Source organism: Tursiops truncatus, chromosome 11 (assembly GCF_011762595.2).
Source record: "Tursiops truncatus isolate mTurTru1 chromosome 11, mTurTru1.mat.Y, whole genome shotgun sequence".
NCBI lineage: Eukaryota > Metazoa > Chordata > Mammalia > Artiodactyla > Delphinidae > Tursiops > Tursiops truncatus.
In genome coordinates, this window is record NC_047044.1 from 3,888,075 (window position 1) to 3,915,995 (window position 27,921).

Here is a 27,921-nt window from a genome sequence, read left to right on the forward strand (position 1 = left end):
AAGTGCAGCATCTCCTCTGCAAGGGGGCTGTGCACACCTCTTCTCCTGCCTCCTCCTGCCCAAGGTCACCGAGCTGCACGGGGGCCAAGCTGGGGGCAGGATGGCCTCCGGTGACCTGCGCCCCAGGCCCCGAGTCCCTCCGTCTGCCTCGTTGGGCTTTGATTCCTCTGCCTGGGCTCGAGTCCGGCTTCAGCCCCTAACAGCTAGTCTCATAACTTCTGTGTGCCTCAGCGTCCCCCCCTGTGCAATGGCAATAAGGATGAAACCTGCCTCGCACGATTGTCGGGACAGTGCGATGAGAACACGTGCTAAGGGTTAGAGGGGTGCTGGTGCCGTGACAGCAGGTGAGCGATGGCGTGAGGAGGAGAGAAGCGCAGCTCTGCTGATCCACTTTCGAAACAGTTCCAGGACCCCACCCCTTGCGTAGCCAGAGTGAGCTCCAAGATGCACATCCTACAGCCTCGTGCCCCAGCACCTGCACGGAAAGTGCCTGCTGCTGCATGGGACATCTCTGGCCACCCACAAGCTGGCTCCCCGGGACCTCGGCCACCTCTTTTCTTATTGCTCTTGATCTCAGACTTGTGCAAGCAACAGAAAGTCGTTTCACACCTCTGCACCAGGAGTATGCACCTACCACCCACGCACCACACAACTATATACTCACACGCTCACGTACTCAGACACCATGTACTCAGTCACGCACATCACATACACACACTCTCACGCACTCATGGGGAGTTAACTCATACTTCTTGGTAAGATTTATTTTAAGATGTCACCTCCTACAGGAAGCCTTCCCTGACTCCACCCCCCGCCCTCCCTTAGAGAGGCAGGTCAGGGCATTCTTGGAGGTTCCATGGTTCCCTGTGCCCCTCCTTGCAGAGCACTGTGGTCCCCTCCTCTCCTGGAATCCCCATACGAGTTCACCGCTGCTCCCCCGCCCATGTGCAAGCTTGTCGCAGGCCCTGCTGGGCTTGGGTGACACCAAACCAACAGCGAGGAGTTCAGTAACCCACTTCGCACCATCCTCTCCCTGTCCCTGTGTCTGTCTGGTGCTCCCGGCTGGTGGCCTGGACGGTGCAGGGACCAGGGCTCCTCGGTGATCCTCCAGGAGCCACTCACTGTGCTGAGAGAGGCTTCTTACAGAGCGGTGGCAGCAGAGCGGTCCCCACGCGGGAGGTGGGAAGTGTGGGCAGGAAGGGCCCACCCAGGAGGAGGGGCTGGATGTCCAGCAAGGCCCTGGGAGGGCAGTGCCGCCCTGTGCCCTTTGCAAAGATCCCCTGATCTTTCTGGGGAGGAAGGGATGCCCGACACCACCTTCCATCAGCTCTTCTCAGAGGATGGAAGTTTCCAGGAAGCTATGGCCCCTCCGAGACAGCAGAGGCCAACCAAAGCCTCCTCTGCTCTGGGTCCCGGAGACCAGAAGGTCTCACCCTGGTCCTCATCCTGAGTGGGAGAAACCCCGGGAACAGGGACCCCAGATAAGTGAGCCCCCCAGGGAACAGGGACCCCACCGAGGGTGAGACCCCCAGGGTAGAGGAACTCACTGAGGATGAAGCCCACCCCGGGACAGGGACCCCACCAAGTGTGGGCCCCCCCACCCTGGGGACAGGGACCTCCCTGAGGGTAAGCCCCCCAGGGGAACAGGGGGGCTCTAGGTGAGCCCCCCTCAGCTGGTTGGTGGGTGAGGAGGTGGACCCCAGAGCACACAGTCGGCGCCCAGCACGGGGCTGGGCATGCAGTTGGTGCTCAATGGATGTTTATGGAATGGGCCTAACTTGACCCTCCACCCTCCCTCAGTCTGGGGGGATGACGCCAGCCCCCGACAACAGGGAGAGCACCGAGCACGCAGCGGGGCACGCCGGTGCTCGCGGGGCACAAACACAGGGCTTGTGCAAGGATGGGGTCGTGGGTTTGCAGTGGCCACACCCCGCTACTGCTGACGGCAGGGCGATTCCCGCTCAGCAGAGCTTGGCTTTGGGCCAGTCGACATCACTGAGCTCTGTACCCATAGTGGCAGGTGCTGGGGACCACACAGAACCGGCCGTGGCCCACAGGGAGCCTCTGTGCTCGTGGGCAAGGTGAGAGGGGCTCAAGAGACTGGGGCCAGGATGGCAGGATGCACAGGCTGGGGGCTGTGGAAGATAAAGAATGAGAGCTGGACCCGCTCATCTGAAGGGACTTTGACCCGTGTGGAGCTGGCAAGTCCCAGTGGTAGGGCTAACCAGGTGGAGAGTGTCGAGAGCAATGAGAGCGTCAGACCTGCCACTGAGGGAGATCAGGCAGCCCGGGCTCCCTTCTGGCTGGTGGTCTGGGAAGGCTGCCTGCAGGAGGAGGCATTGGAACTGGCCTTGGAAAGTTGTTAAAATTTGGGCATGAAGGGGAAGGAAATAACACCGAAAAGACCAGGAACCGTCCAGGAGCATGTGAGCAGTACCGGATTTGGGTCGTTCTGGGTGGCGGACGGGGAGAGGGGGCTGGGGGTCCAGCTGGACATGGACTTCAGGCTTGGACGGCAGGCCTTCCCTCCTCAGCTGAGGCAGAGGAGAGGGAGGGAAAGTGTGTGTGTGGGGGGGGGGTGCGGAGCTGCACTTTGCACCTGCCTGGAGGGTGGCTGGCGGGTGAGGGAGGTCGGGAGGACCGGCACCTGAGTGTGGCAGTTCAGAGACCCCTGAAGCAGGCAGGGGTGTCGGAGGAGAAGGGAGATTCAGGAGGCCAGGGCCCGGTGATGGGGTGACAGTGGGTGCTTAGAGAGGGAGAGAGACAGATGGCAACGAAGGGCTCTGGCGCCACTCTGAGCTGGGGCGATTCTGTCTGGCTCCTGGCTGGTGGGGTGGGTGCCCCCCAAAGGGATCAGCACAAGTGGCTGGTTCATGAAGAGCAGCGCTGGGAGGCTGACAGAGGCCCAGACCCCAAACAGCCCCTCCCAGGCCCGCCCCGCACTGCTGTCTCCCAGGAGGAAGTTGGGCCTCTCCAGCCCAGGCTTCCGGGACAGGAAGAGAAGTGTCTTACATGCCGGTGGCAGGGCCGTGGCATGCATCGAGTGCCCACTGTATACCGTGTTCACCACAGCCCTGAAAGGTGGGTTCTATCGGCCCCACTTTGCTGAGTGAGAAGCTCAGAGAGGCTAAGGGCTGAGCCCAGAGTCACACAGCCGGCCGGCAGCAGGACCAGGGCCCAGCACTGGGTCCCCTGAGCCCACCGGGCCGGGACCTGCGGGGCTTCACCGTCCGCACCCGCCCCTCCCCGCAGGGAGCCGGGAGGCCGCCTTCACGTACGCCATCACCGCCGCCGGCGTGGCTCACGCCGTCACCGCCGCCTGCAGCCAGGGCAACCTGAGCAACTGTGGCTGCGACCGCGAGAAGCAGGGTTACTACAACCAGGCCGAGGGCTGGAAGTGGGGCGGCTGCTCCGCCGACGTGCGCTACGGCATCGACTTCTCCCGGCGCTTCGTGGACGCCCGCGAGATCAAGAAAAACGCCAGGCGCCTCATGAACCTGCACAACAATGAGGCGGGCAGGAAGGTAGGGCGGGCACTGGGCGGGGCGGGGCGGGCAGGCCTGGGTCACGTGTGACGGCCGCGTTACACGGGGACGCTGTGGCCCTCTCTGAGCTTTGGGCCCCTCTCCTAGCGGAGGGAGTTGGTGAACTGAACCCTGGAAGTGCGGGGTGGGGAGTGCTGAGCGCAAGCCGTCACTTCTGTCCGTCCCAGCAGCCCGAAGAGCTGGGCCTTACTGTTCCCATGGCAGAGGTTTGAAAACTGAGGCCGGGAGTGAAGTGATGCCCGCGGCCCCCAGCTGGTGGGCGGTAGGGGTGAGACAGGGATCCTGTTTGCACACAAGGTGGGAACCGGGCCTGACCTGGGACCCAAGGGTGAGGGGAGGCCCCTGGGCCACAGTCCATGGCCCTGCCCTGCTCCTAGAGGGGTCTTGCCGATATACGATATACGAGGAAAGGCTTCCCGGAGGAGGCGGCCTTTGGCTTAGATTGCTGTGAGAGACTGGAGGAAGGGGTGTTCCCAGGAAGCAGGAACAGAAGGGCAGAAACTGAGCTGGGGGCTCTTGGGCAGCCAGCTTCATGCGTGGTGCGGGCCGCAGAGTGGTGGGTGATAACCGAGGACATTCAAGCCGGGACGCACTGGGGAAGAACTCAGGGCGAGTCCAGCCCCGCCCCTGGGAGATGAGGGCCCCAGATACTGGGCTGGGAGGGGCGGCCGCCATGGCGGCAAGATGGCCCGAGATAGGGTAGCCAGCCAAGTGGAACGCCTCTGGGTCTGGCTCTCCAGCCCGGGGGGCTGCACCCAGGGCGCCAGGGCCTGTGGGGCTCTGCAGGCTAGGCACGACTCGCCTTTCCAGGCAAAGAGTTGAAGATGCCCTCTGCCCCAGGGCCCAGAGCTGGGCTCGTTCACTCTCGCTGCCCCTTCTGTGTGCCAGGCGTTATGCTGGGTGCAGGGTCAGGGAGGAGTGAGACATAGCCTTGGCCGCGGGAGCTCCCACAGCTCCAACTGGGGCCACATGAGGGGAGCAGGGGCTGCACCCAGAAACAGTGAGAGCCCGGGGACCTGAGGGAGGGGTAGCAGTAGCTTCCGGGAGGCAGTGGTGTCCACGTACCGGAGCTGAGAAGAGCAGAGGCAGAAGGAGCTGGCACCTGTGAGGTGTGGGAGGGGTGGAGGGGTGTGGGAGGAGTGGGGGAGGGGTGGGGAGGGTGGGAGGAGTGGGGAGGGGTGTGGGAGGGTGTGGGAGGGGTGTGGGAGGGGTGGGGGAGGGTGTGGGAGGGGTGTGGGAGGAGTGGGGGAGGGTGTGGGAGGAGTGGGGGAGGGGTGGGGGAGGGGTGGGGAGGAGTGGGGAAGGGTGGGGGAGGGGTACTGCAGATGGTTCCGGCCGGCGGGAGCACGAGGGGTGGTGACACAGGGCCTGAGAAGTAAGCAGGGACCAGTCCAGAATGGGCCTTGAACGCCAGGCCCAGGGTTTGACTTCATCCTGTAGATGTGCAGGTTGCCATGCAGCAGGTGGTTATTAAATTATTGTCAGATGAACAGATGAGTGAAGAAATGAGTGACAGCCTTTGTCTCTAAGGAGCTCACAGACAGCACATAGGCCCCATTCTCTAGGCACAGGGTCCGGGAGGGCAGAGGAAGGAGAGATTCACTTACATGGAGGCACCAGGAGGGCTCGCTGGAGGAGGAGGTGTGTCTGAACTCTCAACTGAACTAGCCCCCCCACCCCCCTTTGAGCCTCTGCAGTGGCTTAGGTCTTGAGCAGGGGCTTTCCCACACCCCTGGGAGGACGGTCTCACTGCCCCCATTTTACACATGGGGACTCGGTGGCAGCAGGGGGTGGGCGGGAGGGGGTCCTGCCAATTGACAGGTGATGAAAAGGCATAAGGGAAATGGAGGCTAGCAGGATTGGTTCCCCGGGGAGACAGGAGGCATGATAATAAGGAGGCTGGTGAAGGGACCTGGGCCTGTTCAGGGGGATGAGGATGGAAGAGGGTCAGCATGTTGGGGGTTTTGGACTGGGGTGAAGCCATGAACCTGGAAGCCATGAACTGAGGAGAAGGAGATTGTCAGGGGCTGGGAGAGCAGATGGGCAGTGCAAGGGCCCGTCAGGGACAGGGCAGCCCCAGGAAAGGCCTCTAAGGTGGTCAGCAGCCGGGATTCTCCTGCCAGCGCTGTCCCCAGCTGTCTGTGAGGCCCTGGCTGGCCCGGTCCTTCTGCTGAGTCAGTCTTCCCATCCGCACAGTGGGTGTAATGCACCTTGTGCCCCTCCCCCACTGCCTCTCCAACAGCCTCGACCCTGTGGGGCTGTGCAGCGTGTTTGTGGTCTGAGCCCTTGGAAGAGGCCAACGGTGGTGGCCACACAGTGTCCCCGGGGGCTGATCATGGCAGTAGAGGTGGGGTGGGTGTGGCTTTTGAGGCTTCCTAGAGAACTGAGTCCAGACCTTCACGGGTCATCCCAGTGCTGGGGCACCCTGGCCCCATAATAGAGCGGCCAGGCCCACCCCTCCACCCCCTCAGGGCCACGGAGTTCAGCAAGTCACGTGGAGAGGAAGCTGATGATGCCACAGCAAAGTCCCCCAAACTGCGTGGCTTAGAGCAAGAGAAATTTATTCTCTCATAGAGGCAGAGGGCCTAAATCAAGCTGTCGGCAGGGCCAAGCTCCCACCACGGCTCCGGGGAAAGACCCTTCCTGCCTCTTCCAGCTCCTGGTGGCCCCAGGTGCTCCTTAACTTGTGGCCACATCATCCAATCTCTGCCTCTGTCTTCACGTGCCCCCCCCCCCCCCCCCGTGTCTGTGTTCCCTCCTCTTCTGTCTCTTATAAGGACATGTGTCCTTGGACTTAGGGCCCACCCTGAACCAGGATGATCTCATCTCGAGTCTTACTTACATCTGCAAAGTTCCTATCTCCAAATAAGGTCACCTTCTGAGGTTCTGAGTGGACATGAATTTGGGGGGGACACTCTCTTAGCCCACCTCAGACCGGCACATGGCCCACCGCCTCCCTGGTGGGCCAGGGCTGGACAAGCTGAGACCTGCTCAACTCCTGGCTCCCTCAGGACTACGGTCCATCAACCCTGTGACTCCCCCTAACTTGACAGTAACTAACCACTGTCCCCAGAGTGTGGGCCGTCCATTATTCTGTAAAGAATCCTGGTCAGCCCTTTTCTGGAGCTCCCCCATCCACCCCCTCCACTACCTAGGGTGGTGGGGCAGGGGTGAGGCCCAGGGGAGGGGCCCTGCTCAGCCACCAGCTCCTCTAGGCAAGGGTGGGTCACACTGCACCCTCCCAGGTGGTCTCCTGGGGCAGCGGGACTGGCGCCACCGTCACTGTCGCTCTTATCGTGAGGGCATTGGAGACTGAAACAGCACATTCTTGAATCCTGTGATCATGTCCCGGGAGAGGCTCAGGCCCCGGGGACCCAGCCAAGCAAGGCTTCAGCCCCTTGCTCTGCAAACAGCTGCCCGATCGGCTTCATCTGCTGACTGTCACACAGGATCTGAACGTGGAGGGAACGGGTGGAGGGAAGGGGCTCGGGGCAGATGGCAGAGCGAGGTGTGGGGCAGCTGTTCTGCAGCCGACGTGGGCATCCCGATGGCCGTTAAGCCTGGACCACCTGACTGGCACAAATGCTAGCCTGGACACTCCTGCCAGGTCTCTGGCCATCACCACCTGTCTGAGGAGGCACCTCCGGGGTCAGCAGCCTGGGGTGGGGGAACTGCTTCCCGGGCTGGGGGCTCTGAGAGGGCTATGATCTGGTCAGCTCCTGGCCCGGGGGCATCACGGCAGGCAGTGTGGCCAGGGCAGGAGAAGCTTCCCGGCCTTGAAGGGTAGATTAATGGAGGGAGGGGCTTTTGGAGGAAGGGGATGGTCCAAGCAAAGATGAACATGGGGTGGGGTTGAAGGAGGGAAAGGAGAGGTCTGACTGCGATGAAGGGGAGACAGGGGAGGGGCAGGGGGCAGAGAAGAGGTCCAGATATGCTTTTCCGGGGTGGAGGTCCCACCCTTCACCCAGATCCCCAGACCCGACTTGTGGCCAGTGCCTTCCACCCAAACACCCCACGGCACAGTCACCAAGCCCTGCAATTCCAGTTCTGAGTGTTCCCCAAACCTGGCCCCTTCCCCTCCTCTCGATATCGGGGCCGCCCCACCTCGGCCCACCCATGACAGAGCATCACCCTTCCTTCTCCTTCCTCCTCCCTTTTCCCCAGCTTCTCCTGTCTCCATCCCCAAGCCACCAGCCTCACGTCATGTTCACTTGGGCCGAGTCTCCCCTTCCTTGCTTGTGCTGTGCTGCCCTGGCTCCCCCTCCTTTTTGTCTAATGACCTCCTACTCCACCATCAACACCTAGTACAGGCACCGCCTACTCCAGGAAGCCCCCCACCCTAGGCAGCCTCCCCCTCTCACAGCCCCTGCACTTTGCTGCTTTGTGTGTCGGTTTCTTCCTGTTTCCCACCTGGAGTGTGAGCCCCGGGGTTCCTGCCTCGGTCCAGGGCCCCGTGTGGTCAGGGCTGGGAAAGCGAGGGGGCGGCAGCCGACACCGTGGGAGTTTCTGTCTTTCTTTCATTTGTTCATTCATTCATTCATTCACTGAGGGTCAGGGCTGGGAAAGTGAGGGGGCGGCAGCCGACACTGTGGGAGTTTCTGTCTTTCTTTCATATGTTCTTTCATTCATTCATCCACCGAGGTTCAGGGCAGGGAAAGCGAGGGGGTGGCAGCCGACACCGTGGGTGTTTCTGTCTTACTTTCATATGTTCATTCATTCATTCATTCACTGAGGTTCAGGGCAGGGAAAGCAAGGGGGCGGCAGCCGACACCGTGGGTGTTTCTGTCATTTGTTCATTCATTCACTCACTGAGGTTCAGGGCAGGGAAAGCGAGGGGGCGGCAGCCGACACCGTGGGAGTTTCTGTCTTTCTTTCATATGTTCATTCATTCATTCATTCACTGAGGTTCAGGGCAGGGAAAGTGAGGGGGCGGCAGCCGACACCGTGGGTGTTTTTGTCTTTCTTTCATTTGTTCATTCATTCATTCATTCACTGAAGGTCAGGGCTGGGGTTCTGGACCAGGGGGCAGAGGGTGGCTAAGACCCTGTAGGGCTGGGCTGTCACAGTGAGGCCAGCGGGAGCCCAGACAGCTGACAAATGGCCCTTGTGCAGTCGTGGGGCGGCAGCTAATGATTCCCCATCTTTAATCAGGCCTGGCTGGCAGGGCCTTTTCGATCCGGGTAAATGAGTGCCTGGGGTCAGGGCTGGCTCTGGGAATTGGCTTTCCAGGGCCAAGGAGGGAGGCCCAAGGAAAACACGGCTGCACCCATCACGGGCCCTCAGGGAGCGGCAGAGAAAGAACAACACTGTCGGAGGGCGGCTTCCCAGCAGACGGCACGCCCGGGCCTCACGGATCCATGCACTCACCTCCCGCCCGCCCCCACTCTGTCCTTCAGCAAAGGGGTACAGAGCTCCGTGTGCGTGCCAGGCTTTCACTGAACAGCCACTCATTAAGCGCCGACTGCATGCCAGGGCCTACCCCAGGCACGAGGGTGCGTAGTGGAAGAGACAGGGGTGGGGGATCCGCACTTATTAAGCACCTGCTGTTGCTGGACCTGGCACCGACGAGAGGTGTCTCCTGCAGCCTGGATGGGTGCGCGCACCAACTTCCCACCTGTGGTCAGTAGCCGCACTCAATGCATGAGGAGACGGAGGCTGTGGGAGGAGGAAACACTGACCGTGTGTCACACAGCGGGAGGTGGGGAGCCGGGTCCAGGTCTGGAGGAGGCCCCGACCCTCCACCCACACTGAACCTGCCCTGTGGCCCGCAGGTCCTGGAGGAGCGCATGAAGCTGGAGTGCAAGTGCCACGGCGTGTCGGGCTCGTGCACCACCAAGACGTGCTGGACCACGCTGCCCAAGTTCCGCGAGGTGGGCCACCTGCTCAAGGAGAAGTACAACGTGGCGGTGCAGGTGGAGGTGGTGCGGGCCAGCCGCCTGCGGCAGCCCACCTTCCTGCGCATCAAACAGCTGCGCAGCTACCAGAAGCCCATGGAGACGGACCTGGTGTACATCGAGAAGTCGCCCAACTACTGCGAGGAGGACGCGGCCACGGGCAGCGTGGGCACCCAGGGCCGTCTGTGCAACCGCACGTCGCCCGGCGCCGACGGCTGCGACACCATGTGCTGCGGCCGAGGCTACAACACCCACCAGTACACCAAGGTCTGGCAGTGCAACTGCAAGTTCCACTGGTGCTGCTTCGTCAAGTGCAACACGTGCAGCGAGCGCACCGAGGTCTTCACCTGCAAGTGAGCGGCTCCTCCCCGCCCCGCGGCCCCGCCCCCCCGCCCCGCGGCCCCGCCCCGCGGCGTTTTGCACTTCTGCTCCCAGCCGGGCCGCCGGCAGAGGTGGGTGGAGAAGGTGGGAGCTCCGCGGGCGGGCGCGGCAGAGCTCCCCCGGGGCCGGTCACCCTCTCCTTGCCCCCCAGGGGCTCCCTCCTGCCATTCCTGTCCCCTCCCGTGGCAGAACAGTGCCCATCACCTGGCCCAGAGGGCGAGGCCAATGGCATGAGTGTCCCCGAGGGGCCCAGTGAATTTCTTTTCTTTTCTCCGGGAGAGTGAACCCCAAGGACACCCACATACCCCGGAAAGCAAAGCGACAAGACTCTGAGTGTCCTCCCCCGCCTGGTGGTATGGACACGGAAAGACTGTCCCAGGCCACCTCAGTCACTGGGCTCCAGGGCGGTTTGGGCAAATGTTGACAAAAATTATTTATGTTTTCTTAGTATCAGAAGAGGACTTTAGCACTAAGGCATAGCCGGTCCTAACTCCATACTCTGTGTTAGCTCATCCCCTTGCTGCTCTCTGCTTCCTCTTTTGGCCCCTGGGTACCCTCGGGAGCATCCCTGTGTATGGCCCTGTCCCTGGGGAGGTGGCGGTGCACGCGGTCCCCATGTGAGCTGGGCAGGGGCTTGGTGGCTGACATGACCAAGACGGCCTCTGAGGAGAGCCACGGACAGGGACCTCTGGCCCTTCCTTTCCTTCTTTTGAAAACCAGCTCTAGCAAATCAAAATGTCACCCATGTCAGGTTCCAGGAGTGCTGCATCCCCTCCCTAATGCTGGTGCCCTTCCAGTCCCCCGCCAGCCTGACACCCCCTAGTTTACAGAGCCCCCTCCCACCCTGGAACCAGCCGAAACCCCAGGACAGCGCTGAGCTGGGGCAAGCTGGTGGGAAGGGGGATAGTTCAGGGGTGTTCGCCTTATTTGACAGATGGGGAAACTGAGGCCAAGAATGGCTCAAGCACTAGCCAGAGACCCCAAGGCCGTAAGTGGAGGCTCCCCCATACCAGGCCTCCTGACCCTGAAGGACATGTTCTAGGGATGCCCAGGGTGAGGGACAGCCCCCATGCCTTGAAAAATCTGGCCGTGCTCTTCCCCCCCGCTGCCAGCCTCACTGGGGTCCACGCCCCGCCTCGAGGTGCCTTTGAGAGTTTCTCCTGTGGTCTTCTTGCCCAATCCTGGTCCTTTCGCCCTGGCCCGGTTGCTGAGAAAACTCGGATAGGGCGTTGCTCCGCTGGGTTCCCACCTGCTGTGCCAGCAGACACTCCCCCGTGGTCCCCATACCACGCAGGCCCTCCCTTGAGGTCCGAATCACCCCGAAACCTGGGAAACGGGAATGGAAAGGGGTCCTGCTTGGTTTTAAACTGTGTGCGGGATAGGGAGAGATTGGGGGCCGGGGACTTGGCACTGGACGTGTCCTCTGACACTATTCCCACCCACCTTGGGGAGACAGGCACAACTTGTCCGGGCCCAGAAAGGCTGGTGTGCACCTGCTTCTGGAGCACCACTGCCCATGCACTTGTCCCTGCTCTGAATTTAGGGTGTTTTCTCGCAGAAACCCGTGGAAATGTGTCTTCAGGCTACTGACCAGCCAAGTGGGCCGGACATTAGCCTGGGGTGAGTGACCCTGGGCCCTGGCCCTGGCGTCCACCCTGCCTGCCTCGATGATGCCAGGACGCTCCACCAACAGCGGCTGTCCTGGGAGCTTCCAGGCCACTGTGAATGCCCCCCAGTCCCCTTCCCCCCCGATCCCGGGTCCCAGGACACCCCCGAGTCCACAGGCCTAGCATCTTCTGCCAAGGAACCTGGTTAACTTATATTGTTATATAGCGTCGAAATGTCTATAGTGTCTTTTAAATTATTGTGACCTACACTGGGTGCTGGGGGGCGGGGGTGGCCGCACTGTCCCCGAGCCAGCCTCCTCCTCCTGCTTGAAACAGACCCTTGGACCCTTGGGGCCCCTGATGCCACCAAGTCATGCGCACTGTCCCTCGGCTACGAGGTGCCGCCACCGAGACCCCGCCGCCCCCTAACAGTCTGTCAGCAGCAGCCCTTCCCTTGGGTGGGGGTGGGGTGTCAGCGTGGCCCAGGCAGGGACGGGGGTGGCCAAGGCGCTGCATGTCTCCGCAGTGCCCTCACTTCAGGAGAGCTGCTGGGGTTCTGATGGGCTGTGTCTGGCCTCCCCGAGAGGGGAGCGCTCGGCTCCAATAAAGCTGGAATCAGAGAAGTGAGTGTGCGGAGTCTCTGCAGCTCTGAGGCGGGCGGGGAGACGCCTGAGCAGCCCGCCGAGGCCCGGCCCAGCCCCGCTCCCCCTCGCCCCTCTGTGCGGGCTGGACTGGTGCCGTGCGAGGGGAGGGGCTTGCCATGCTGAACCTACAGGAACCTTTAGCCTGTCCCCATCTGGCAAGGGCCACTGGTGGAAGCTGGGCACAGACCCTGAGGCCTCCCTGGACAGCCTGGGTCAGGCCGCAGGGACAGGAGGGCCACGGCCCCGTGCTAAGCCGACTAGGGCTGCGGGGCTGGGTGCTACTCTCAGGAGAAGCGGAAGCCTGAGGGTGGGTGACCCGCAGCCAGGAGGCCCTGGGCCCGTCTGACCCCCTCTGTGCCTCCCTCCCCTTCTGACCCCAGGAGGGGTCTGTCCCCAGGGTCCCCGTGGGTCTGTCCAGTTGTATCTGCTGGGTTCTGACTCCAGTGCCCCCCTGGGGTGCTCCTTGCCCTCTCCAGGTGTGGGAAGGCAGACCAAGGTCCCTGGGAGCTCAGCGGCCCCTGGCTGGCCACCAGGCCTTGCTGCTTCTCCCCAGAGGCCCGGCCTCCGCCCGCGGTAACTAACCGTGTGAGCAGTGAGGATGAATGGCATTCCTGCTGAGGGCCGGAAGGCATGTGGTGGGGCCGGTTTGGCCACTGCCCGCTGTCCCGGCAGCCTGGCATCAGGCAGAACCGCTGATCAAACAGCCCCCGTCTGCCTGGGTACCCACAGAGCCTGGCCCCAGACCCACATCCCTGCGGAGGGGCCACCAGGTGGGCTTTTGGAGGAGGGTGCGCCCCTCCAGGGGGAGACAGGAGAGAGCCCTGGATCTGGAGTCCAAGCCCTGTCCTTCCCGCCTCCCAACCCGGGGCACGGCAGCCCGTGGTGCGCCACCCCCCCAGAGGGCCTCAGTTTCCCCATGTGGCAGCCGGAGGTGGCCGGGGCCAGGACTCGGGGGTCAACAGGCTCTGTGGGGCCTGAGCCAGGCCTGGGCTGGGGGGTTGGGGGGTGCTTGGCAGGAGGCCCCTGCTCCCACCAGACGGTAAGCAAATCTGCGGTGGCGGCTGCGGTGGAACGCCAGGGTCCGGCTACTCCCACAGGGCCAGGAATGAGGAAAGAGCGCCGAGAATGCCACGGCCCCGGTGCCCAGACTGTACTTATTTCTTGGCTACGGTTCAACCCCAGCCCCGGCCTCCCAGGGCCGCCCAGCACATCCTCCAAGGGGCCCTGCCCGAGGCTTCGAGCCCACACTGCCTGGCCCAGCCTGGGGGACCCCCTGACCCTCAGCCCCAGGCTCCACCTCTGAGGCTACTATCTCAGAAGCATTTCGCCAGGCGTCCCTACAGCCCCGGCACACGGTGGCTCATTGCCCCCAGAGTGACACCTGTGCCCCGGGGCTCTGGCCCATCTCTCTCTGCTGGCCCCGGGGCATGCCGGGTACCATCCTGCCTCTGAATTTGCCCGGGATGCACCTTCTCCAGGCTTGCCTTCCCTCTGTGCCGGAGAGAGCACAGAATCACCGAGGCAGGAGCGGTCATGTGGGCTTCCCTGAGTAGGATTCGGGGACGCTAGCAGGGGGAGCCTGGAGTTTTGAGTGCAACGTCTCCATCACCCACTCATTCATTCATTCACTTGTTCATTCACTCATTCAGGCTTGCTGGAGGCCAGGCCCTGGTCTGGCCCGGGGGGGTGGGAGGAGGTTCAAGCCTGGCCTTGACCCCCAGGGGCTCCAGGTCTTCGTTCCACCCCTGCTTTAGGCAGGAAGCCCATTCTGGGGGTGCAGCTGCGGACTGACGCAGCCCGGGAGACGGAAAGCGCTTTGGACCGGCTCTTCCACACCTCTGAGCCTCAATTTCCCCCTCTGTGGGATGGACACAGAGGAGCCAGCTCTGTCCAGCCAGGCTGGGTTCCCTCCTCCTCTGTCTGGAGGACACTCCTGCCCACACTTTGCTCTCAGGCCGAGCTCTTGCATTGAGGTCTCTCACGCTGTTCCCCCTACAGGCTGTCCACTCAGCTGCTGCCTAGTGGGCAGAGCCCACAGGGGCCCTGTGGCCATGGTGGGCAGAGGCTCTCTCCTTGCTGTGGCCTTTGAAGTCCTTCCTGACCCTCTGTCTCATCTCCTACAGCCCGAGACCCCCCACACAAGGCCCCTGGCCCTGCCAGCAAGCTTCCCCTCCCCAGAGCTGCCCCCAGCCGCTGCCCAGCCTTTGCTCCAGCTGTGCCTGTGCGAGGGATGCTCTTTCATCCACCATCCCTTGCCCGCACCCCTCTTCCCTATAACGCCCCCGCTTCCCCAACAAGCTCGCTGGGGCTTCTGTCCTCCCTCACCTTCCATCTCGGCTCTTGTCCTCATGGGCAGAGATCTCACTGCTGGGACCACCCCCCTCCCCCAGCAGGCTGAGGGCCCTTGGAAGTGAGCAGGCCTGTGGAATACTGAATAACGCCCTCCACCACGCCAGCCGCTGGGTCTGGTCCACGGTTACCCATAGCCTTCACAGCACCCCTTTCCCAGATAGGTCAGTGCTAGCTCTATTTTATAGATAGGAAAACGGAGGCACAGAGAATACAGTATTCTGTCCAAGGTCATCCAGCTGGTGAGAGGCAGAACCGGGATTTGAACTCAGGTGTCTTCTGGCATCTTCCTTCCACCCAATTCATATGCCAACTCCCACAAGGGGAAACTGAGGCCCCGGGGCCTTGTGCAAGGCCTCACAGAGGTGAGTGGGAAGAGAATGGCTGAGGCAGGTCTCAGGGAGGGGATGATGACCACTCACTCTTCACCGGGCACAGAACAGGGAAGACAGGGCTAAAAAGTAGCAGGAAGGGTCTGGGTCAGATACCTGAGTGAACTTCATAACGCCCAGAGCTGGGAGGTGGGGAGGGGTCAGGAGGGCTGGCTGTGGGCCTGGTGAAGGGAAAAGGGGCAGGTGACCTGGGTTGGGTGGGCCTGGGGTGGCACAGCTGTGGTCTAGGGGGCCTGAGGGGCCCAGGAGGGGGACGAGAGGTGAGTGGGGACTGAAGCTCCTGACACTCAGGAAGTTGTGAGGTCCTCTGAGCAGAGCACGTCCCCCAGGAGGCATGGCGCTGGGGCAGGACCCCCGGGAGCCAGGAGGTTCAGCTGAACATGACCTTGGACCTCCCCTGCTGCTGTCCCTGCCCTTCTCTCCTCTTGGTCGGAGCTTGAGCCCACCTTCCTTCTCTGATGCCCCCGCCTGCTCATCAGGTCCTTGGTCTTGTAGGACCTGGGGACTCAGCTGCATGACCTGGGCGTCCCAGGACTCTTGGGAATCAGAACCTGTAGGTCTCAGAGCTCCCAGGGAGTCGCAGGCCTGGCACCCACAGCAGTGCCCAGCAGAGTCCTGGGAGGAGTCTGGGAGGTGGGCAGGTGGTCCACCAAATGCACTGGTGAAGGGGGGTCAGGGCCCACCTGCAGCCTCCCCTGGGCGGGCACTGCTCCTAGGGTGCCAGGGGTGAGCAGCGCCCGGACCGGAGCTGCCTGGCCAGCCCCCCTGGCTGGCCTGTCCTCTGGTGGGCTGCATGCCTCTCCGAGCACAGCTGGAATCCTGCAGCCACCTGGGATGCTGTAGAACGGCTGCCCCTGCAGCCTCGCAAGGAAGCAGCCCAGATGCAGGCAGTGCAGGCCCAGGATCAGGAGTCCTCTTACTCCCCCTGCAGGCAGAGGCCAGTGGCCGGCAGGGCAGCCGGGGCTGAGACGCCCTCCAGGAGGTGGACACGGGTGGCCTCGCTCGTCCCCCGTGGGTGGCCAGCCCACACACCCTGAGGCCCAGCGGTGGCCTCTAGGACTCCACTCCTTCCAGACTAGCCTAGTGTGGGGTCTCGCTGGTAATGCTGGGCAGGACTCCCGTGGAGGCCTCTCCAGGGGTCTGCAGCTCGGGAAGCTGCCTGCCTGAGCTGCCGGAGCTGGGCCGCAGCTGGGGCCGCTTGGCTGCTCCAGCGGCTCCTGCATCGCCCCAGCCCCAGAGTGGGCTGGGGGGCTTTGCCCAAGTCCCTCCCCTGGTTTCGGGCTCAAACCCTCACTTCTGGTCCCCGAGCCCCTCTTTTTCCGCCAAGCAGGACGGGATGGTGCAGCCACCCCTCCCCGCATTCCTTTCCCCTCATCCATCATCGCGCATCTCCTCGGGGCCCGGAGCTTGCTGGGCATGGTGGGGTCCCAGAAATGAGCCTGAAATGAGGTACTCCCTTAAAAGCCCCAGGCCAGGATGGGGGACAGAAGGATGAACGTCAGGTGCTTCAGTGCGCGTCCCCCCACCGCCCGCCATCCATCCCCGAGGCTGCAGCGGAGGGAGGAGGGGCTGGGAGTGCAGGGGGGCAGGGTACCGACCTCGGGGCTGGGGTGGGGGTGGGGAGGGGGCGTGGAGTTGTCGGCAAAGTTTCCCAGAGGAGCAGCCTCTAGGCTGAGGCCTCAAAGGAAAGGGAGGGGTCGGGAGGGAGGCAGGAGGAAAAGAGATGTTCCAGGGTCAGCAACGGAGGTGGGTGAGGGTCTAGGGTGGGACCCGGAGCATGGAGTGTATGGGGGCGGGGCAGTGGGGAGAGTGGAGCTTGGAGAGCTGCCCCACCACTGATAAGGTTCCGGAAGTTTCTGGAAGGACAGAAGGGAACCTTGCTCTTGAGTCTCATGGCTTCCAGCATTTGTCAAGAACACTCAGTCCCCGCTCCTCCTTGCCCCCGGGGCCAGCGTGGTCCCATGCCTTCTGGGCAAAGCCAGCTGGCTTCCCCGACACCCAGGCTGCAATCTACAGCGCCCCCATTCCATAAAGAAGTCTCTCAAACAAGAGCCATCGGGCTGGGAGGGGTGTGGGGGGGAGGGCTGGGCACTGGGGGCCTTCCTGAAGCCACTCTGCCCGCCTCGCCACCTTGGCTGGGCCTGGAGGCTGGGCTGTCCGTTGCCCTCTGGCTGGCTGCTCATCAGATCCAGGATGGGCCCAGCTGCTCGAGCCCCCCTTGCCTCCCGCTTTGAGCTACCAAGGCTGATGCCAGGACTCTGAGCTTCTCCTTGTCAGCCAGTGCAGGGAGGGGCACCCTGCCTGCTGAGGAAGTGGGGATGGCCTTGTCGATGGGTCCTGACACAGAAGGGGTGACTAACGCCAGCTTCCCCTCCTGGGTTCCCAGGGAAGGAGGATCGATTAAATCTCAACAGCAAACACTCGGAGAGGGAGGGCAGCTGGTGGCGACGGAGCTGAGTCACCAGGGCTGTCTCCAGGAGCTGGGGGCGTGCACACGGCTGGGGCGGCGGCGGCGGCGGTGCGGGGGGGGGGGCCCTCCCTGATCTCAGCAGCCCGGCTCTAGTGGAAAGGGCCTGCCAGCGCCGCTCACTGAGGAGACTTTGGGGCAACCCTAGGAGGTCTGGTGGGGGGCAGGCCTCAGGCCACATTAGGAGGAGTTTCTCACTGCCTGAGCTACTGGAAGCAAGGAGTTCCCTATCACTGCAGGAATTCAAGCATGGTTTGATCTCCACATGATGGAGAGGGAGCCTCCATGGTATTCTGACTTCATTGATTCTCAGATGCTGGGAGTCTGAACTTTCTGTCTAGGGTTCCAGGAGTCCCGGTGCTGTGGCTGGAAGAAGGCCCCGGTGGGGTGCAGATGGATGGGGTCGAGCTCTGGGGAGGCTGCCTTGCCCAGGTCCTCTTCTCCTGCGCCTCACAGGAAGTTTCCTCTGGAGGCAAGAAGCCTCGTTTCACCCTTATTCATTTGCTTGACAAATGTTATTGTGCCTCTCTTGCGTGTCAGGCACTGGCGATGCAGCAAAAGTCCTGCCCGTGGGGAGCTGACAGTCTGCAGGGGGCATGAGACGAGCATCTATCAGCCATGTAATAAACATCATAGACCATAAAGGGCTCTTTGCAGAAGAGGGTAATCAGGGCTTAGGAAAAGCCAAGCAGGTTATGTAAGATGGGTGGGTGGTCAGAGCTGGACACATGGGTGAGCTGCCCCTTGATGGAGGCAAGGAGGGGAGACATAGAAGATGCTCCGGGCAGAGGGACCAGCCAGGCCAGAGGCCGGGAGGAGAGAGAACGGTCGGTGGACTGGGGGAGCTGAGCACGCAGCTGCCCCTCAGGTGCAGGGAGCAGGGACTCGCTCCAGGGCGTGCAGGGTTGGGGAGGAACCGGCACGCAGGCCTGCCTCCTGCGCAGAGGGCCTGGCCCCTCTTCACCCCGGTGGCCTGCGGATGGAGGGGGTGGCTGGCCGGGCCGGGGAGCACGCTGACAGCAGGGGCTCTGGGTCTGATCCTTTCCTGTCTTTGTGAACTTGGCCGACCGTGCCTCAGTTTCCCCTCTGTAAGACAGGATGAGAGTGCCTGTCCAGGGGCTGTGAGGAGGGTCCAGACAAGCGCCCAGAAGAAGTCCTCAGCCTTTCGCCCCTCCTCGCCCTCAGCATCCAGTCCCACTGAGGGACAGAGGGCAGACGTGCCCCCAGGCCGGCAGCCAAGCAAGGACACTGGCAAGCCCCTCTGCCGCCCGCCCTGCTCAGTGCCCCTCCCCTCGGGCAGGCTCGTGGGTGGGGTGGGGGCTGTGGAGTAGACGGCCCCTCCCACCCTCCCCTGGGGAAAGCAGGGCTGTCTCCCTGGGGACCTCTGCCTGTGTGGAGAGGCCTTGCCAGCCCTGACTGGGGTGGGCACCACGGGCTCTGGGAGGGTACCGAGAGCCCTGCCCCGGGGCGCCCTCGCCCCTTTATAGTTCACAAGTTTCTCTCAGGACTGTGGTCTACCGCAGCTCAGGGCCTGGGGGCCCCGGGTCCCAACCTCTCCCTTGTCCTCGGAGTCTTCCTCAGCTGGTGCCCTTCCCCCTCTCTGGTTCCTTCCTGCGGGGCTTCTCTCCCTTTGCTGGCCCCTGACTGAGGCTGGGACTCAGGGGCTCAGGGTCCCCTCCCGTCCCCTCACGGGGTTCTCAGGGCCACAAGGCCGTCTGTGGTTCCGAATCACTGTGTCCCAGGCCAGGGTGGCCATCGACCTCCTTGAGCCCCTGCAGGCTCCTGCAGGTGGCATCCAGCATGTCCCCCCGCCCTGGGGATCCCTCCCCACAGCCTGCCACCCCCCGTGCCTGAGGACCTCCAGGTTCACGCCCCAGCTCTACCCTGGAGCACAGCGCAGCCGGGCACCGCGGCCTGCGGTGCGAACACACCACCTGGCGGCAGCCCCCTTGCACCGTCTCCAGCCCCTCCTTCAGCCCTTCTTTGGGGCCTCTGCTCCCTCTGGCTGGCGGCTCCCCTGGTGGCTCCTGGTCACCCTTCAGCTGGGACGTGGCTTCTGCCAGGACACCCCGTCTGTGCCACCCCTGCCCCAGCTGTGTTAGCGTTGTCTCTTTCCTTGTTAGTCGGGGGGCGTATTATTGTTACCACCGGGTGAAGGCGGGGCCGCGGCGGTACCAAGCCCCTCCTGGCTGCCCCCCACCCCGATGCGGCCCCTGGCCTGGCTGGCCTGGCGCTGACATGCCCCCTGCAGGGCTGTAATGGGCACCTTGACCCCATGATCGTTTTCTGATACCGTCGTGCTCCCGTCACCGGCAGTTAAGTCACAACTTGGCACGAGACTGGGAGCGCCAGGCCAGGACCAACCGGCGGGCGGGGCAGGAGTCCCCGCAGGGACACGAGATGCGCCTATTTTTAGCCTGGAGAAGAAAACCAAACCCCAACGCACACAACACGCAGCACAAATATTTGTTCTTATTCTTAAAAGGGCTCGGGCGGCGGGCTTGGGGCCTGCAGCACACGCTGGGCTGCGGCGCGCTGGCTCAGGGGAAGGCTGGCCTGTCCCCGCACGCCCCAGCCAGCGCGCCCTCCTGCGGCCCCCGCCCTGTGCCCCGGAGCCTCCCAGGTCCCCACCCACCAGCGCTGTCCCCAGGCACCGGGCCCCTCTCCCCTCAGCGGCCACGGAAACCCTGGCCTCCCGCGAAGTCTCCCCCCGCTCCGGATGCCCAGTCGCCCTCAGACCAGCCTCCGTCAGCCGTGGGGAGTGGCAGACGTGCCCCATCTGGGGTTGCCGCTCCGGCTGCCCCTGTTGGCTACGGCTCTGCATCCCGGGCGTGAGGAAGACACCCCAAGGTGCTCCCACCCCAGGGGAGACACAGGAGTGCTTTCGCTGCAGTGAGTGAGGATGCAGCCCGGGCTCCCCTTCCCTGGGTGCCCAGGAGGAGGCCGGGCGCTCTCTCCCACGGCTGCTCTGACCAACCTCCGCAGCTGGGCAGCTTTACTTCTGAGGCCAGAAGTCCGAAGTCGAGGTATGGGCAGGGCCACCTCCCTGGGAGGTGCTCGGGGAGAATTCTTCCAGCTCCTGGTGGCTGCCGGCATCCTTGGCTTGTGGCCGCGTCACGCCAGCCTTCAAGGCCAGCATCTTCCCGCCTCTCTCTGCCCCGTCTTCACGTGGCTGCGCCCCTCTATGTGTTGGAGCCCCTCTGCTCCCTCTCAGGACCCCTTTGGCTGCGTTTAGGGCCCACGGATAATCCGGGATAATCTTCCACCTCAAGATTCTGACTTTAATCACATGTACCATGTAAGGAAACACGTACAAGCACGGCATTAGGACCTGGATGTCTCTGAGGCCACTCTTCAGCCCTCTACAGACAGCCTGGGCTGGTGGACTCCCCAGACCCCGCCCACCAGAGGCAGCTCCTTCTAAGAAGAGTGCAGGGTTGGTGGGGGAGTCCACAAGTCAGAGGGCGGCTGTTACTGCCCGAATTGGGGTTTGCGGGAGAAACGCAGAGCTCCTGGCTGCATCCCAGCCCGCGGGGCCTGGCTGCTGGCTGGGCTGTGAGGGCCACTCTGGGGTGGAGTGTGGGCCCAGGTTGGCTTTGGCTCACACTTGCGGGCTGTGTGCTCGCGAAGAAGCATGTGCCCCAGGCTGGTCGGCGTCACCACGGTTCACGCCTCCGAGGGCTCTCCCTCGCGAGGTCCTTACCAGCAGGAGCGTGCTGGTGAGGACTGAACATCCAGTGAACAGTGGCTACTAATACTCTCCCGACTCTGCGCTGTCCCCACCCAGCCCCTCCTGCCCGGCACCTTCTTGTTCCCCTCAACTTGGCTGGGGTCTACCCGCGACCCCTGGTATCCCTCCTGCCCCCTGATCTGCCGGTGGGGCGGATGAGGTGCCTTCTGCCTGGAACAGTCCCCAGGACACCTCCGTGTGGCTGTCCTCCTGCTTTGGGTCTCAGCTTGGTGGTCACCAGCTCAGACAGACCCTCCCGGGCTCCATACTGCAGAGGCCACGTCGCTGTCTGCCCCGTCCCCGGAGCTGGCTCTCCCTGAGCTTGTCCCCCAGACTTCCGGTTGATTCCACTGGCATGTACAACCATTGCTGGCTTGTCACCAGCGAGGCCCAGTGACAGGGCCCAGGGCATAGCAGGAATACAACAATGTTTTGTCGACCCAATCAATGGGTGGAGGTTTTCCAGACATTGGTTCAATGAGAAAATGCCGTAAATACCAGAAAACAACAGTACATAAAAACAAAACCAAACTGCTTAGTGATGCTAAGCAGACCCGTCTCGCAGCCCAAGCAACAGAGTAGCTCCCACCCCAGGCCCGAGGTCCTGGCTGGGTTCAAGCTTCCTGCAGGATTAGGAGCTCAGGGAGAGCTTGTGCCCAGTGAGCGCATCTACTCTATGCCAGGGCTGCCCAGTGAACAGAGGGCTGAGTGCCAGACCCAGGGACACTCCCAGCTGGAGGAACCACGCTGGGGCCCTAAGCCCATTCTCAGAGCCCAAGAGAGCTTTCCAGAGAAGAACGAGAGGCTGGACTTCTTTCCATCGTGTCCTGGAGCCACGCACACCGTGGGGCTCCGTGATGACTCTTGAACCGAATCAAACAGAAGGCTGAGAGGAGGCCCTGCCATCCCCGTGCACACAGCCAGGCAGAGCTCCGAGGGGCATTCTCGGTGGTTTAAATCCCAGACCCTCTTCCCCCTCACAGCCAGTGTGTGTGCAGGGAGAAGGGCTTGGGGCCTGAATCACTGGCGTGGCCGACCTTGGGGGCGGGCACAGAACCAGCAGATCTTTCCTGCTCAGACCTTGTTTCCAGATGGGGGCAGCGAGGGGCAGGGGACACTGGGGCGTGTTCCCTGTTGCCCTGGGCTCAGAGAACGGGTCCAGGCTCTGCTCGGGGCAAGGCTCTGGGCCCTGCGCCCTGCCCCTGCAGAACAACTCGGCCGTGACCGCTTTTACAAGCTGGGGTTCCACCGAAGGCTTAGTTTAACAAAAGGTCTCTGCTACTAAAGATGTCTGACAACCACGAAGGAAGTCTTGCCCCGCAGCTTCACGGAAGGTGCGCAAGGCTTGGAGAGGGACGCCATCTGCCCTGGGCCAGAGAGGCCGCGCTGGTCCCCCGGCCCCCGCCTGCCAACCCAGGGGTTCCCCCCAGACAAAGGTTCCCTGAAACTGGGCTCTCAGCTTCTGCAAACTGGGGGTGGCCTGGGACAGAGCAGCTCAGCACCAGTCCTGTCATCCCCGACTCAGCCGGGGACCCAAAGTCCCGGCAGAAAGCCCAAGTCGAGGTTCTGTGCTCGAATGTCCCTGAGTGAAACTGTCACATGAAAGACAAGTTCCAGAAATGCTTTGAGAGCTTTTAGGCATGCTAATTAGCCACGGAGGTCGTGGGTCAGAGCAGGTGGTACAAGGACGCCTTGTTACCGGGTACGGGCTGGCTTACCTAGGGTTACGGCGGGAGACCCGCCTGCCATTTCCCGGGAGGTCCGGCTGCTGTCCACTGCTGGCTGTCGCCCCATGGAGAGGGGAGGTCCAGACAGAGCCAGGTCCCCTGTGCCCCATGGACAGGCGGGGCCTCAGTGCTGATTGACCCCGTGAGGCGACGGTGCAGCCCACCTGCCCATACCACCACGACCCTAGGCCTCCTGGTTGGAAGTGAGAAAGGCTTGGTCCTGCCGGATGGAGCTGGCCAGCAAAGAAACCAGACAAGGACCCAGGGCCCAGAGGGAAGCGCCTGGTAGGAAGCAGGGCTGTGGGACTCAGAGGACCACCCCCAGCTTCCTAAGGCCAAGTTCAACTTTCCAGATCTGGCTGGCGGAGATGGGGCAGGGACTTCCGGAGCCCAGGGTGAGGGCAGGAAAGCCCAGGTGGGCATGTTGGTGCCCACAGCGTGCAAGCAGAGCTCTGGGAGGCCAGCAAGGGCTGGGTCCAGAGTGTGCATGGCTTAACTGCCGAGCCTGGACAGCCCCAAAAGCGCGGTCACCCCCTGGCATGGCCTGGTGACGCCTGGGGTCAGGTCCGATGGACGCTCTCAGGCCCCTGGCCCCGGGCTCTCGGTGCGTCTGCCACTACTGGCTGTCAGCTTTGTCAGGAAGGTCTCCTCTGTGGGTGCATAGCCAGCACCTGCCCCAGACCTCCCAAAGGTAGCGAGTGGAAGAATGCACTATGGGGTGGGTGAACAGAAGGACCAGTGAATGAATGAATGAAGGAGAACGTGAGGCGTCCATGGGGGAAGGAAGGAATGAACATGTGAACAGAAGCACTGCCCGCAGAGCAGCCCCCCGAGCGGGGCAGAGGAGCCCCACGCCACGCCCAAGTAGTACCGTGCTGGGGGCCAGAGAGGGGTTGGCCCGGGCCCCCGTCCTCAGCGCCTCGGTGGCTGCTAGGTCTTTGAATGCCCCAGTGGTTCCCCGGGGTCCCACAGGACATGAACGTGGCCGGAATGGCCTGTTCTCCAACCCACAGTACCTCAGGACCCCCCTTCCCCGGTGCCACTGCTCCCCCGGCCCCGTCGGCTTGCTTTTCCTTTCCCAAGGTGACCCTCCAATCCTCTCTGCTGGGTGAACTCCTGTGCATCCTTTAAGAGCAGTTCACAAGTCACCTCCTCCAGGAAGCCCCAGGTGCTACACAGACAAGGGCAGGAGCAGGGGCTCCAGGGGCCCAGCCACAGCCAACTCATCCCAGTGGCTGTGAGGGGCTACGCTGTCCTCCTGTCGGCACCCAAGGGCTCACGCCGCAATGGGCCCGGAGCAGAGTTGAGGGGCGAGAGACTCCCGCACGCAGTGCTCCGCGGGGCAGGCGGGGTGAGGGGCCTGGCGGAGGGCGAGCGAGGCCTGCGGCAGTGCCTGCTGGTGGCTGCGGCCGGGATGGCATCGGCAGACCGGGAAGCAGTCTGGTCTCCGCGGCCTGGCGCTCTTCCCCCTGAGCCGTGAACGTTCTCTGACCCTTCCGGGCGTCCAGTAGGGCAGGGGAGGGGGTATGGGGCGACTCACAGGCCGGACCCCACCCTGTTCCATACCCATCAGGGCTGGTGGGGCCCAGGAAGCGGCCCTGTTGTCCCGGGCCGGGGAACGTCCCCGACTCCCCTCTGTGAGGCAATCACGGCCGCATCACAGCCACAACCCCACTCCTGTGAGCTGCCTGGGCTCCCGCCTTTTACCGGGGGTGCCTTGGAGCTTGGAGGGGCCCGAGAGCCAGCGCCAGTGGGCCTCAGCACAGAAGCTCCCCTCTGGGCCCTCAGCATCCTCGCCTGTGATAATCCCACGCCCTGGGAAGACGCCCCAGACCCTCTGCTTGGACCCAGGAGGGGCACCCCTGGGGTTTTCACCGGTTGCCCCACCCTTGGGGTAATTGAGAAAGCGGCTTCCTTTTAATTAAAGCTCTGGGAAGGGCCTGAGCTCCCCAGGAAAGGAAAAGTGGAGATGCAGAATAATTAGCCAGACAAAAGGCAAATCCTCTTAGCATCTCCCTGGGCGAGCGCAGGTTAATTGGTTGACGCTCCTGCGGCCGCCCGGCCAGACACCCGGCTTTCCCCAGCCTCCCGCTGCTCGCTGACCCCGAGGCCACACCTGCCCCGCGGTCCAGCGTGGGAACCCAGCGGGGACTCCAGTTGCCCTCTGATCCTCCCTGCCCCACCAGGCCTCTGCTCAGCCTCCGGCCCCTCCCTCGTGTCTCCTCCGCGCCCCCCCAGAGCCTGGCTGAGCCTTCGGAGCAGCCCTGGCTGGTCTCCCTGGAGCTCCTGCCCCCTGGGCAAGCACCCCCACCCTGCCCCAAAGGCACGCTCTCCTGCGGCCACGTTGCAGCCACAGCACCCCTCTGAACATTTGCCCAGGACCCACCCCTCTGCCTGGGAAGCCTACACCGCCCCTCCCCACCCCCCCGGACCCCCGACCCCGGGATGGCTCCTCCTGCAGGGGCAGGCCTGGCCCAGCCTCTCCTGAGACCAGCCTCTAGGTGGGGAGCCACCGTGTGGCCCTCACAGCAGGTAGCGTCGCTGGCTCTAAAGCCCGGCTCTCCAGCCGGGCCCTGGCTAAACTGTCCCCAGGCAGGGCTGGAGTTCTCCCCAGGGACTCAGGGCCAGCGCACGCCCGGCACACAGTAGGCACTTAAGGATGGCCAGGTGCCTGGCAAAGGTTGATGCGGGTCGGAATAAGGAGGGAGCTGGCTTGGAGAAACTGGGAAGTTATCAGTGGACAAGAAGGAAGGAAGGGGAGACGATGGGAGGGAGAGAAGGAGGGAGGGAGGGAAATAGAGAGAAGAGGCGGGAGGCAGGGGGCGTCGGAGCCTGAGGACCTGACCAGGGCACCTTGAGGACTGGCCAAGGCCCACCGGGAGGCCCATTCCATTTCCACCTTCGTTAAAAATCATCCCGAAATGGCCATTTTCCTGTCCTGCTATGGTGAGGCCTTTCGCTGGTTGTGGCCTCTGGTTGGATTGCAGAGCCGCACGCACCTTTGTCATCGTCCACAACCACGGAGGGAGCCAAAGCGCCGGGCCTGCCTCTGGTTCAGGCGGCAAGGCCACCGAGGCGGGGGGTGGGGGTGGGGGGGTGGGGGGGTGGGGGGGCGGGGGGGATGCCGGGGGCGGGGGGATGCCGGGGCCGAGGGTCAGGAGCTGAGCCTTGGAAGAGCAGGGGCTGCAGGGGGAGGGATGCATCCCCGTCCTCCGGGCTCGGGGGGTGAGTGTGGGGTGCAGAGAGGGGTGGGCCTGGCCTGAGGTCACGGCAGGGCTCCTCGGGGCCGCCCCGGGGCCCCTGCCTGCTGCCCGCACCCGGTGGACGGTGACTCAGCCCCACGGCTCGGTCTGAGGCCGCGGGCCACGGCGGGGTTTCCAGTTGTGCAGAAAGGCAGACAGCTGTTTATTTTCCTTGCAGTGAAGGGGGGCGGCGGGGGCGGCGGGAGCTGGCCCTGCCTGTTCTCACACTGGCGCAGGCTCCCCAGGAGCCCCCGCGAGGAAGGCGGCCCCGGGGACAGGCCGCCGGGGGTGGTGGGGCTGGGGGCCTCCCCCCGCACTGCCGGGGCAGCCGGCCAAAGCCAATTCCACAGGCCAGTTCCTGGGGAGGGATGCTGGGGTTTCCGAGGTCGGGAAGGAACTGGCAAAACTCGATTCATGATGTCACCCGCCCAGCCCCAGCCCTGGCCCAGGCCCCGGCCCGGCCGCCGCCTTTTGAAGACGAGGGGCACCCCGGGGTCTGCGCAGAGCCGCTGCGGTGGGGCGCCCGGGGAGGGCTCAGGTGCCTATCCCAGAGCGTCCCCGGCCCGCCCCTGCCCCTCGACGCCCAGATCCTGACCGCTGGAGCCGCCAACCTGGGGAGCCCCTGGGAGGTGGGGACCGAGTCCCCCGTCCCCGGGCCCGGCCTCAGTGGCATCGAGTGGGTGTTTCCCGAACAAAGAGAACATCCTTCCAAGACGCAGTGATTCACCCATCCTGGGAGGCCCTCCCAAGGACGGCTGACCCTCCTCCCGGCAGGCCAGGAGCTCGGGCCCCAGGGGACACAGGGGCCCCAGGGGGGACGTAGACCCCTGCCCGGGCCAGGGCCCGAGGTGCAGGGTTAGGGGGCCGTGCGGTCTGCGGCCTGGATGCCCCTGCCCGAGCCTCCCAGGCCGAGGACCCCTCCCGGTGGGCAGAGGATGGACAAGAGCAACCATCTTCCTTCTCCTTTTCTGGGATTTCCAGTTTTCTGCCGCAAGCACTATTTTTTCTGGAACTTTTTAATGAAGTATAACCCACAGGAAAGTGGACACAGAAGTGTACAGCTCGACGAATTTTCACAAACCAAACCCTGCACGTAAGCGGCACCAGATCAGAAACATAACGTGGCCGGTTCCCAGAGGCCCCGGAGCCCCTCCTGGCTGTGGTCCCACCCGGGCCGCCTTTTACGCTTCCCTCCCGCTTTATCCCTCACAGGGATGGTCACACGGCCTGTCCCCTCAGCTCTCTGGATTCTGTGTCCGACTCTGTGTTTGTGAAGGAAAATGACTGTGGGAGGGGCGGGATAGCTGGATCAGGGTAATCACAACACGGAGTGTACGTTATCAAAACTTCACACTGTGTGTCTTAAATAGTACACTTTTTAGGGTAAGTGGTATCTCAGTGAAGCTGGAAACAAAAGAAGGCATCAACAGACAAAAATGGTGTTTACGAGGTTCTCCCACACTGTTGTGTGTGGTTGTAACTCAGGTAATGCCCCCCTTTTTTAAAAAATAGACTTTTTTCTTAGAGCAGTTTTGGTTTACAAAAAAACTGAGGAAAAAGGTATAGAGTTCCCATATACCCCACTCCCCACACCCCCTATCGTTCACATCTGCCATTAGTGTGGTGCCTTTATTATCATTGATGAGCCAGTATTGATACATTATCATTCATAAAGTCCATAGTTTACTTTAGGGTTCACTCAGTGTTATACATTCTATAGGTTTGGACAAATGTATAATGACATGTGTCCACCATTACAGTATCATACAGAGTGTTTTCACTGCCCTAAAAATCCTCTGTGCTCCCCCTGTCCACCCCGCCTCTTCCTGCCCCCAATCCTTGGCAACCACTGGTCTTCCTGTCTCCATAGTTTTGCCTCTTCCAGGATGTCGTAGAGTTGGAATCGTACATTACGTAGCCTTTTCAGATTGGCTTCTTTAACT

At 62.9% G+C, this 27,921-nt stretch overlaps 1 protein-coding gene across 10 annotated transcripts in view; it reads left to right on the forward strand.

Annotated features, from left to right (window-relative positions):
- WNT7B (Wnt family member 7B) overlaps positions 1 to 27,921 on the forward strand; it is a 103,406-nt gene that overhangs the window by 40,821 nt on the left and 34,664 nt on the right. For 4 of the 10 annotated variants that reach the window (XM_073788066.1, XM_073788067.1, XM_033865844.2 and 1 more), the window contains exons 3-4: positions 3,253 to 3,524; positions 9,317 to 9,792. In XM_073788066.1, coding sequence (XP_073644167.1) covers positions 3,253 to 3,524; positions 9,317 to 9,792 — 748 coding nt within the window. The other 6 variants (XM_073788070.1, XM_073788072.1, XM_073788068.1 and 3 more) reach the window with 5 other exon arrangements.